Source organism: Durio zibethinus, chromosome 24 (assembly GCF_047325235.1).
Source record: "Durio zibethinus cultivar Kanyao isolate XHJ-2024 chromosome 24, ASM4732523v1, whole genome shotgun sequence".
Taxonomy (NCBI): domain Eukaryota; kingdom Viridiplantae; phylum Streptophyta; class Magnoliopsida; order Malvales; family Malvaceae; genus Durio; species Durio zibethinus.
Window position 1 is genome coordinate 8,730,222 of NC_143185.1, and position 12,279 is coordinate 8,742,500.

The following is a 12,279-nucleotide window of genomic DNA, read 5'->3' on the forward strand; positions in this document are numbered from 1 at the left end:
TATATTTATATTGTAATTATTTTATGTTAAATATATAAAATATAAAAATTATTATATTATAATTTATATTAATATGTTAAATATAAAATATATTTTTTAATTTTAATTAAATAATTATTAAAATTTTAAATTTTATTATTTTTATATCATATATTATATTTAAAATTATAAAATTTATAACCTCTACCTTTAGTTTTCTTAACTTCTTTTTCAAGTATCATTTTTTTTTTCTCCGTTAACACTTGCGAATAAATTTGGTTTCCGTAAAGAGTACATTATTACTTTTAAGTGATAATAGTTTTACTTGATTTTCGTTAAATTAATTGATATAATCGTTGATTATACTAATATGATGTTGACTTTAATAATGTGATATTGATTTGTTGATATAACAATTAAAATTAATAAAATTAATTATTAAATTATGTAAATGATTCATATATTTATACGAATTAAAAATTTAATTTTTATATTAACATGAAATTTAAAATTTAATCTATGTATTCGCATGAAATTTGAAATGTAATTTTTATACTTGCACAAAATTTAAAATTTAGTTTCTTTAATTCAACAAAATTTAAATTTTTTAATTTTTTAAAACATTAAATTTAAAAATTGCTACAATGCTCTCTCATAATATTCTATCACAATATTTAGTCACACGTTTCATATATTATCATTAAATCTGTCACAATTTTTGTAACTCATATAAAATGTTATTATTAGTTCTATCCCTATTTCTTATTAAATTTTGTCATAAAATATGAATTTGTTACTAATTTTATCACAATTTTCTATAATAATTGTAATATATTATGGCCATATAAAAAATCTTAAACCAATTTATAAAAAATCCATCACAAGTTTATATACATATGATACAAATCTATCACTATCTAATTTTATTAAAATTATTATTTTTTTATTTAATTTATCTAATGAATTAGAATGAAATTATTCATAAAATAATGTTTCTATTTCTTTAAATTAAATACTATTTAAATATTTTTTATAATCAAATATAGATTCAAGATTCTAAATACATTAAAATAATTTACTAAACTTAATTTGTATTGGTTTTAAAATTAATCTTATTATTTAATTTAACATAATTATTTAAATTAGTTTTTTTTGTGAAGACCCAAAAAATTAAAAATTTTTGTTATAATACACAATATTGATGTTTTAGTTTATCAAATAAATCATTTCTTCCTTTTGTTTTGTTATAATTTAAAATTTGTCTTTCAAATAAATAGAAGCTTGTCTTTAGTAGGAATTTAAGTTTAAATTTTTTATTTGGTTTGGCTGGACAGAATGATTATTTTATTCATGATCTATTTCGGATTCATTATAAATACAACTCTATTTAATAGTTTAGTTCATTATAAATTTTGTTATATGATATATTTATATTAATTAAAATAATATTAATTTTGATATATTAATTTAAAATTTTAATATTATAATTGATTAATAAAAATGATAGTAATAATAATATTATTATGATATTATTAATAATTAATTATATATAATAAAAAACTAATATATTAAAGGAACTAAAATATTTTTAAAAAACTAAAAAATTCAAAATATTTTAAATTTTATGCAAGTATAGAAAATAAATTTTAATTTTCGTATGAATACAAAGATTTTTTACATAATTTAACAATTGATTTCATCAATTCCAATTGTCATGCCAATAAATTAATGTCAAGTCAATATGATCAATGGTTATGTCAATTAATTTAATGAAGATCAATTAATATTGTTATCAATTGGATTAACATTGTTAAATTAAACAATATAAGGATCTAATTTTTATAAATATTGTATCAAAATTAAAGTTCAAATTTCATATAAATACAAAAATTAATTATATAATTTGATCAAAAAGATATAAAGCGTAGTTACCCTTGTTTTTATTAACAAAAAGCAAAATGAGATATACAAATCTTTTATATTTGTTTTTCCTCTACTAAACTAACCAAGAGATTTGTATTCTAAACAGAGAACGCCTACGAAGCGTAAAAGCGAACAGACTGATCGATGGACTCAATCCTGTCCATTCTACAGCCCAACTACTCACATTCAAGGTATATCCAAGAATTGTTAAACCCCTAGAGTACAATTTTATTTATTTTGTTTTTTATGGATAGTTTAAAATTTTTTATTCAAAATCCAAAAAGAAGTAGATAACTGCTATACATGCTTTAATTTGTTGGTTGATAAGAGAGGTCAAACCATTGCAATTCTAACTTCGTTGGTTTATACTATTTTTTTCATTAAAAGAAAAAAAAAACAGTATCCTCCTCCGAGCCCACCTACAAATCCTAACTGCCAAAAACTATTTGTTCTCAGAGCATATGCATGGATTCATGCATAAGCTACAAATAAACCAGACATGTCTGAGAATGCAAGCAATATTCCAGACTTTCAGATTTTTCAACCTTAGATTACACAAAAACACCCAGCTTACTTTAGCTCCCCTTTCATTGTCTTCTCTACCAGAGCGTAATTGATTAATTTTCTAGATTACTTCGCCAGGCAGAATACAGAGAACACCAGAAATTCTGCAAGCTGAAAAGAACAGATTGAATTAATTGTAGACAGTCATCATAAGACAATCTTTTGGAAGACCAACTATTAATTCTTTTAACCAATTTCTGGATGAGAGGATCACTGATATTACAGAGCTCAGTAGTGAACCTAACCGAGTCACCAACGGCACACGAAGTTACCTAACAGGCAAGGTACCAACTACCAAGTTTAAATCCAGTACTTTCGGGAATATCAGAAAAAAAAAAAAAAAAGGATCCACATCGCCTGAGAAATTCTGACTGTGGACTGTTGAGCTGGAGACCAGACGTGGAGTAAAACTGCTACAAAATAGCAGATAAACTCATAATAAACTCCTTAGTTCCATAAGTAATATCTCAAGGTCTTCTGCAAAACATAAATGAGTCAAAGATGACAACCAAATTTCTTCTTCACTGCTGCATCATTCAAAAGAGAAGATAAAACATCCATAACAATAAAAAGCAGATAAGGAGAAAGAGCATCTCCTTGTCTACCAGAGAAAGAGCCTAACAATCCACCATTAACAACAACAGAAAATATTGGAGTAGTGACACAAGCACTAAGCTAATTAAGAGACTTAGAAGGAAAATTAACTCGTAAGAGGAGCAAGAATAATAAACAACTCCAACAACCAAAATTTATGTACAAATATCATGCAGAATTAGTGAAGTTTTATTTAAATGGAAAGAGAGAGTTATCAGATATATATAAAACAAGGCAAATCAATTTAATTTAACCATGATCCAAACAATTACTGCTAACCCTCATTCACCATTTGGCTCTACCCATGACCATATTCTCTCCAGTGCCTTTGCCTTGTCAATTAGTTGCCCCAATTCAATCTGACTTTCCAAACTTTGAGCTACTATTTGTCTTAGTTGCATATGACTACATTCTAAGGATTTTCTTGGCAGCAGACAAGTTTCTTTTTTTTTTTTTTTCCATTTTGTCTCACTCATACTTGTAACTTCCCAATTTCTAGTAGAAAAGATGCAAGTTCTTTTTCAATCTTTAGTTTCTATACCATATTTCTATATCTATTCAACTAGACAATTTAACTTGTAGGAACCCCGATCACCATGTCAATATAAACTGAGGTTGAACCAAATAGCAATCAATATGAACTTACTCAAAAACCTAAACACTATGATGTAAAAAATGAATGACTTATGGATCACCTAAAGACTATCCTAATTCCACCTCACTTTTACCTTTCTATTTATACCCAAATGAAGTGACAGTTTGCTGGTTTTCCTTGATACCACTTCATATGATAGTACTAGTAGCTCCTGTATCAAATTCAAACGTAGTTGCAAGGGTATGGTAATCTTGGACAAGCAGCTCTTTTTCCATAGAAATATAGGAAGAGCTTCCCCTATTCAAAACTGGGGAAGATAATTTTATAATCAAATGCTGGAAAAGGCATATAAATTCAAGCCTTTTTTTTTTTTGTGCACCAATATTGTCACTTGGAATTGAGAATCTAAAGGAGGCAATCAACTCCTTAATTAGTAATTGTATCTAAAAAAACTCCTTAACTAGTAATACCTATCTGAGTTTATTACATTTTTAACACCTTACCATTAAGAAATAAGAAATATTCAAATTATTTATTTTTTTTTATAAAAAAAAAAACATAGTTTGAGGATAAAAAAAATAAAAAATGTTGAAATTTTAATTTAAGATCTACTAAATATTATCTTTTAAAATAATTGTATAAATTAATTGAGTTAAATTTTAAATTCAAATTTAATTATTTGAATAAGTTGATACATGCACTTACAATTGAAATCAAATGCTCAATGGCTTGTGTTTATTTGTTGGGTTCCATAGAAAATGACAAGTTACGGACACCACCTTGTTCAAAACACACTTTGGGAGATGTCGGCATAGCCCATACTTTACTAAATATAAGCATGGCAGCATCTAATACTTAAATTTTGATCATGTACTGAAGAACATGTTTGAGTTTTAAATCACGTCATTTTTTGTCAAATTTTTTTATATTTAATAAATATTTTTTTTATAAATTTTATTTTAAAAATGAGACCCATTTTATATCATACTTTCTTTTGAGGTTTTTTTAATCTTTCCAAAGATAAAAAATATTATGTTTGTAAATAATTAAGATATAATCCATGCATTTATCTATTTTTTATATAAATTATATTTATTTTGACTTTTATTTCATCCTCGTTCAAAATGTCAATGTGATATCTTTTTTTTTTTTAATTTTTGCCATTTTTTATTTTAATTTAAATAAATTTGTAAGAAAAGCCCAATTTAAAAAAATATTTTTTAATTTTTTTAAAATCAAAATCAAATTGAGAAGGGTTGCACTTTTTAACGAGAAACGAAAACGAAATGAAATCGTGTTCAAGATTATCTGTAATAACTCATTTCAAGATATATATAAAAATATTTTTTATTATTAATTTAATTATATATTTTAAATTATTTTAATATTTTAAATTCGATAAAAATGTTCAAATGACATTCTCTATAAACGTGTTTTTATTTTAAATTTTTTTTCCGTTTATCGTCTCTGTCCCCTTTTTTTTTTTTTTTAATTTTTTGTTAAATAAATTTTATAAGAATATAAAACCAATTAAAATAGCCACATATCATCCTTTTTATTTTTTTTTACCTTTTATTAGTTTTTAATTAAGTAAATTTTACAACAACAAAAAAGTGATGAATAAGGATGCCAAAAACAAAAAACCTGTCGCCCAAGACACCGCTAGGGCATCACACCTAGTATAGATGAAATTTAGTCTACCAAAATTGCGATACAAATACAGGCAAAAAATCCAAGAAATGACACCTAAATGAATGTAATGGTTAAAATATGGGATATAGTAAGAGAAGAAGATTTTTTCTTTCTCTCATATTAATAGCTCCGTACTGTAAATACATGATACAACTAGTAATCAAGTTCACCTGGAACAGCCTCAGCAATATGTTAAAACCAATCTTAGCTCCTAAAATTTAGGTATCAACAATGACATTCTCAGGTAAAATAAGGAGAGAGGAATTATGAGTAGACGATTCACCTATTCTCTGATCAATAAGAAAGAATATATCAAGGAAAAAAGGAGGAAATGAAAGAATTAAGGTCATTTAAACTGGGATGAATACCAGCTGCGCATTGTATCTTCGTAAAAATGCCTTCTCAGATGCATGTGAGGCCCTATATCTGTGCAATAAGGAGTTCATTCCATGTGTCTGGTACACCGGGTAGGCACCAATGCAAGCAATCGTTGATACCCTGAGTTGGTCTAATGCTTGAATCAGACACGTGAGCTTCATCCCTGAGTTCAGAAATAGCAGTTATATCCAAAATCTTTACCTTTGTACCCCTAACAGCACTCTCAACAACTTTGTCACTAGACTCATCCTGCGAGACCTCACTGCCTCCAGTTAAAGGAACAGTATTATTGCAAGTACCTCCAGTGTTCCAATCTCCATTATGGAAGTGCCTTGGAGAGATTGTTCTAAAGAAAGCTTTCAGTCGGGGGTGTGAGAGAAGTTGTGAATCTAGCCACCTGACAACACTATGCACTGTGAAATTCTTGGCATTCCTTATATCTTCAAGTTCTTTATTCTCATTGGGCTTCCCATCCACATGCATCACCCAACGGTTTGCTGCAAGCTTCCCTCTGTTCCAGTGATGACCCGTGTTGAGAACTAATACATCAAATCGATGAAGGAATCGTCTTAGGAAAGATGGTGGACGGTCCAAATGCATGGCAACATCAGAGGCTGGGTCTATGCTGTTAATAGGCTCCAGGTCAGAGAGGCTAGCTGACCAGTAATATAAAATGGTGGTATTTGTATTTGGGAACCGATAAACCCATCCATCAGGACGTTTGGCTCCACGAGGTTTGACAAGCCCATATTTCCTTGCAGCATCTTCAACTTCTGGACTGTCTTCCCCTCCTGAGGCCATACACATCATGGATTGGAACTGTTGCCTGCCTAACGAGTCTCCTATAAATGCAATTGTTTTATCCTGCATTCTGAAACTTAGAGCCATGGTTAGAATAAAAAAAATAAAAGAGTACCTACGATTAGAGAATTTTAAAAAAATTAAAAACCTGAAATTTCTGATAACCCTGATAAGTTAAGACAGTAGTAAAAGAAAATGCATCACAAAACAAGGAATTTCCAGCTGAGTAGTGAAGAAAGAACCACAATCTAGGCAATGCAGAAGCAGGTGATGTAAGACACTGTTAGCATCATTAATCTTCATTATTCTTAGTTTTTCAAAATATCTTGAACTTCGTCTGCAGTGAATACTGAGATTTGTTTAGTACTTTAAAAATGAATAAGATTAGCAACATGAGAGACTAAGGAGACATTTCCTTTTGGCAGAAAACTTTTCCCTTGCCATAGAGAGGACAAAAGAAAGCAGGGGAGGGTGACTGCCGTCCTGAAAACAGCAAAAGTTCATCAAGAAAATCTCTTTTTCTTTTTCTATTGTGACAAAGCCTCCTATAGGAACGATAAAAGATAATCAGATTGACCAATTATTTACATGAAGATGACTGGACCTCGGTAACTAGTTTCTAACCATATTAAAGAACATAAAGGAGAAAAAAGAGAGGAATAATATGTAGGGTAATTACAAAAAATTACATAATACCTTCTCAAGAATGCAAACCGCTCAAACTCTGATATTTTACAATTCTTGGGCTGCCATCTATATGCCTCAAAAGAGAAGTCTGTCCGTTGGGTAAGTCTGCAAGCCCACATTCCTGATAACCACCGTTTACATCCAATCCCAGAATAAAATGGCTGCCGGCTGTCAGCAACCCATCTACCCTTGGCATAATTGCAATCTGAGTTATCAAAAAGTGGAAAAACTCTTTAGAGATATAGAGACAAATCCTAAAGATGCATGAAAAACTTAAATCTGATGCACTAAAGCTTCTCAATAAATTTAACAACTTAAAATATATATAATAACATCAAAGACTGCAATTAATGCACCATTAAGGGAGCATAGAAATTATCAAAGAAAAAGAAGAAAAGAAATAGTAGTAAGAAAAATACAATGTAGATATTTCAGAATCTCCTATTTTCTTAGTAGTAAGAAAAATACCATGAAGATATTTCAAAATCTCCTATTTTCTTAAACTTCTGTAAATTTTATTTAACAATTTTCCATATAATTTAAAATATTATTATGTTATTTTCTTTATGCAAGCCATTAGTTGCACAAGAAGAAGCATTATGCCCTATGTTAAACATTGGCCTCTTTGAAATATTTGTTTAGCTAGAATTGCATTCACTAAGGGATATTTTGTGTTTTATCTCATTAGGAATATACTGGTTCTACTTCACTTACACTTCATTTTAGGTTTTTCTAGATGACACTCAAATCATAATACCATTTCAAAAGATGAAGCAAGGAACTCTCCTTTTTTTATTCTTTGCATCCAGGGTTATGTCCTGGATCATTAGATAAGAATCCAAAGGTGAAAAGAAAAACAAAGAAAATCACTACAGTGTAAATTTTCACCTATTACAGGAGAAGGTTATTTATCAATTCTGACCATATTCTGATTTCTGAGTCATGTTCATACATTCCAGGAGAAATTCATTAATCAGGTTTATAGTATGAAATCTAAGTTTCCTTAGACACAAGAAAGCTAGAAGACTTTCTAGGTCAATTAATAATGAGCACACAAGTTTATGCAATTTTATCCATCAAAATGAGTTTTTGACTCTTGAAGGACCTCAGAACTGATGCCAGGAATATTACTTCCCTCCTTTTTACTAATCTTTCTGTGTTTTTGCAACAAGTTCATTTTACTCTGATATGAAACCACAGCCCCTCCAAAAACTTTAGATATGCACATAATTAACACTAACGGGTAGCCGTAAATTCCCCAATTTAGCAGCTGAGCAGATTTAGCGCAAATGTCGGTAAATTTCAAGCAAACCAGGCATGAAAACTGAATCTTTTAAATTCCAATCATGCAAAAACACTAATCAACTCTTCCCCTAACAATGATTCAAAAGTGCAAGGCTTTGACAAACACATTATTAATTATATGCACCCTGTATCTCACATTTACTACCTCCAACTTTTAAAGTGATCTAGAGAGAGATAAAGAAGAAATGGAAAGCATCAATTATCAGTACAAATTAGATATAATCTAGTTGCAGCCCCATGATCCCCCAATAACATAGTTAAACCTCATAGGAAATAGACTTGTATCCTTTCCGGCTCCTTTAATAATCAAAAACCCACATTTCCCAAGATCACCCATTTGATTTTGGATCTCAACCATTTTAATAAAGGTTTTTGGAAAAGAAGTTCTATTCAGTTCCAATTACAATGGCAGCCAATGCACTTCTCTCACCCAAGTCTAGGTCAAGAAAATTTCACTATTACTGGCTTAGCTTCCCACCAAAAAATTTTTCCTTCTCAAGTACATCTTTGCAAGTCATCATAGATTTCCCTTGAAAGGGCCTGGTCTTCTTACCGCCCATTGGAAATAAAATAGGAGAAAATCGAATCATCAACTAAAATTAAAATGGCAATGAGCTATAGAGCTATAAAGTACATTTACAAAAATCTTCCCTAAAAGAATTGCATAACTAAGCCTCAAGTGTAGCCAGCATTTCATGGTTCAACTACTTCTAGGACTTTCTAATTCAATTATGGAAAGTTTGTCAAGTAAACACGCTAGTTATTTCTATAGTAAATCATTTATAGTCAGCAGCTCTGCTTAAAGTTCAATGTGACTTCCACCACCAAGTTATGGTAACCGCTGTCCAAGTTAAGAGATTACAATGGAATGCTAAAACTAATTAAACAAGTTTGATTAAAAAAACAAAAATATGAAATAAGTTTATTATGACACAGAAACAATTCAGCACTTGCATAACAAAGCACTATGTGTTACTTGTACTTGGGGGGCTGAGTGTCAGATATGGGTATGTGTCCGATGCTGGCACATGCAATTTTTTTTTTTTTTTTTGAGTTTTTCCACAATTTGGAAGGTTGGAGCTCCATATTCATGTGTGTAGGATAAGTATCGGACATGGGTACTACAAGGAAAATGAAGAGTTGCAGCAACATAAGCAAACCAAACAACAAATTGTTGGTCCTAATACAGACAGGTAAAAGCCAACTCTACCAACATGCTTATTCTGCAAGTTAGTCTAGTCAGGAGCTCAAACAAGCATTTAAGAAGAAGTCCAGTCAAACAAATTAGTTGAGTTTGCATAAAAGAGAGATGGAACATTTTTTTAAAAAGACAGCTACTTCATTCTCAACCTGCATTTGTGGAGGATAACTCCTCAGCATCATTATCTTTAACTTCAGAAGTGAACGTGGTTATAGATGTTGATGAATAGGCATTACGATGTTCTCCTGGCCTTTCTGCTTCTTTTGTCAAAATTGACTTATTTACTTCCTCTGTATGCCCTTTAGGGCTCCTGGAAACTGACGAATTATTTGGTGCATCCACAAGAAACTCTAAGTGCAGCAAGAAAACTTAAAAAGTCAAAGAAGAATTTATATTAAGTTTAGAAAAATATTGTTGAATTCAAATATTTCATACATTAAATATCTAGTAAACAATTGATCAAAATGAATCAAATATGACCCAGCAGCAAGATTGTGGTGTTAAGCTAGCTACTTTTGCAATCTTTAGTATCCATAAGGCATGCCATATAGCACACGTTTTGGACCATTTACTCATCCTAATGAAAACATACTCCCTAAGTACCAACCAGATAGAATCTATATCATCCTAACAGTTTTCTATTAGCATCTGATTTGATTTTTCCCAATTAAAAGATATAAGGAAATGAAAGTTAAAGAATCAAAGGCACTAATATTATGACTCAGCTATTTTGCAGTCGTATACATGGACATATAGCTCAATGACTGCTACAAAAAATTATTATATTGTCCAAGAATAGTAATCTTTTCTTTTGATCTATTTCATTTTAACTTCTTGACAAAAGCATCTAAAATTCACAATCTCTAAACTAACAAATGCTATATTCACTTACTACACAAAAACATGAAAGTTTAATTGAACAATCAAAGAAATCACAAAATACTTATCAATGAACCTCACAAAATGTGATTCATACTAATGAGGCAAGCCCCGTGGGATTCTCTTCATCATATAGCCCAAGGGTCATACTTTCCATAGAATATAACATTAATCATGTTATTTTCACCATCCCAGGTCTTTTTTGGGCAATCTCTTATGCCTTTTACACTTTTAATGCACTTCAATTCCATATTAAATTTCAATTCCAAATGCTTTCAAAGGTATTGGAACCAAACCATTTCCAAAAACTAAAGTTCGTCTTCCTCTTCCCCACTTAGTGAAATCCAAAATTTATCATATATTCCTACTGCTAGCGTTCCACTCATTTGTCAAACCACAACATTGCTTCATCTTAAAATCCTCATGAAACATCATTGAGAATAACTAGCTAGCCGAACACCGGATTTGCAAGGATCAAAAGGGCACATAATTCTCTCTTATCTAAGGACTAAGATTCATCCCTTCCCCTCTTATCCTCTCTTTTTCTTTTTTCTTTTTTTTTGTTCTTTTTTTTTTCACATTGTTCTGTTTAAACAACTCCAATGTGTCACTAACTTAAATATTCCATTTTTCTTCTCAAAAAGTACCAAAAAAGAGTTAAATTTACATTGTTATAAAGTGCATCCCAGCTCTACCACTAAAGAAATCTCCATGGAAGACATTCAGATACAAAATTTACAAAGATATGCGAATTGGTACAGGTGGAGTGGAAAGGAAACAAACCTGAAGAAGGGAATCTAAAACTTTGTTGGGCTAATAAAAGGGTAGCAAGGAGAGGATTCTTCTCCCAAGCCCAAAGCATTATAGTTACAAAACCAAGAGTAAGAAGAGCAACAGAAACATGGGTTCCTTTCAGTATATGAAAATTGCATCCTTTCATCATTCTCCAACACCTTAAAATATAGTAACTTTAACCTTATCCAAGGAGGCGTCGGCTGTATTAAAAAGAAAAAGATTCAAGTAAATTGTTAATTACTAATTTAAAAGAAGAATGAAACAAAAGGAGATTGAAGAAGAAAAGAACTTGAATTTGCTCGTAGGCCTCCTCATTCTCAGTTTTTCTCTCTCAATGGATCTGCTGATTTTGATATTGAGAGATTGCCAGACAGAGACAGACCGACAGAAAGAGTCTTTTTTTCAATGATTTTTTAGCTTATAATTTGTGTATTTGTATGTAAAATATTAATAATTATGTATTTATTTAATGTTTTATATAAAATTAAATGTTACAATTTATATTAATATGAAAAATATAATATATATTTTAAAATTTATTTATAATATTTATTAATTTTAAAAAATATTATATTTGTTTCTTTTATTCGTATATTAATTACCAGTTCTATTTTGAATTGACGGATGTAACACTTAGCTGACAATTTAAAACCAATAAAACTTCAACGCGTTTAAAAAGAATGAACTTTTATACGTGGCACAATTTTATCGGTGATAGAGAGTGTGAATAATAGAATCCAAGTACTCTGATTGGAAAGAAAACAAATAAATAATCCTTTCAGATTATTGTTAAGAAAAATATTCTTTTTTACCTAAATGGGATGAGCCTAAGGATAATTGAATCGAATCAATATAGTAAAAAATTTAAATTCGAGTTTGATTCATA

The 12,279-nt window shown here is 29.8% G+C and overlaps 1 protein-coding gene across 4 annotated transcripts; it reads right to left on the bottom strand.

Annotated features, from left to right (window-relative positions):
- Positions 1–5,433: 5,433 nt before the first annotated feature.
- TBL14 (TRICHOME BIREFRINGENCE-LIKE 14) lies at positions 5,434–11,825 on the bottom strand. Of its 4 annotated transcripts, none has more exons than XM_022919020.2 (5): positions 11,683–11,825; positions 11,382–11,593; positions 9,869–10,069; positions 7,223–7,418; positions 5,434–6,596 (listed from the first exon to the last, which is right to left on the bottom strand). In XM_022919020.2, exons 2-5 carry the CDS (start codon positions 11,539–11,541, stop codon positions 5,768–5,770), a joined length of 1,386 nt encoding a protein of 461 aa, XP_022774755.2. In that variant the 5' UTR covers positions 11,542–11,593; positions 11,683–11,825; the 3' UTR covers positions 5,434–5,767. The 4 variants fall into 4 exon arrangements, with proteins under 4 accessions (XP_022774755.2, XP_022774754.2, XP_089609908.1 ...); XM_022919019.2 differs by having other exon boundaries at positions 9,869–10,087; XM_089753782.1 differs by lacking the exon at positions 9,869–10,069.
- Positions 11,826–12,279: the final 454 nt, after the last annotated feature.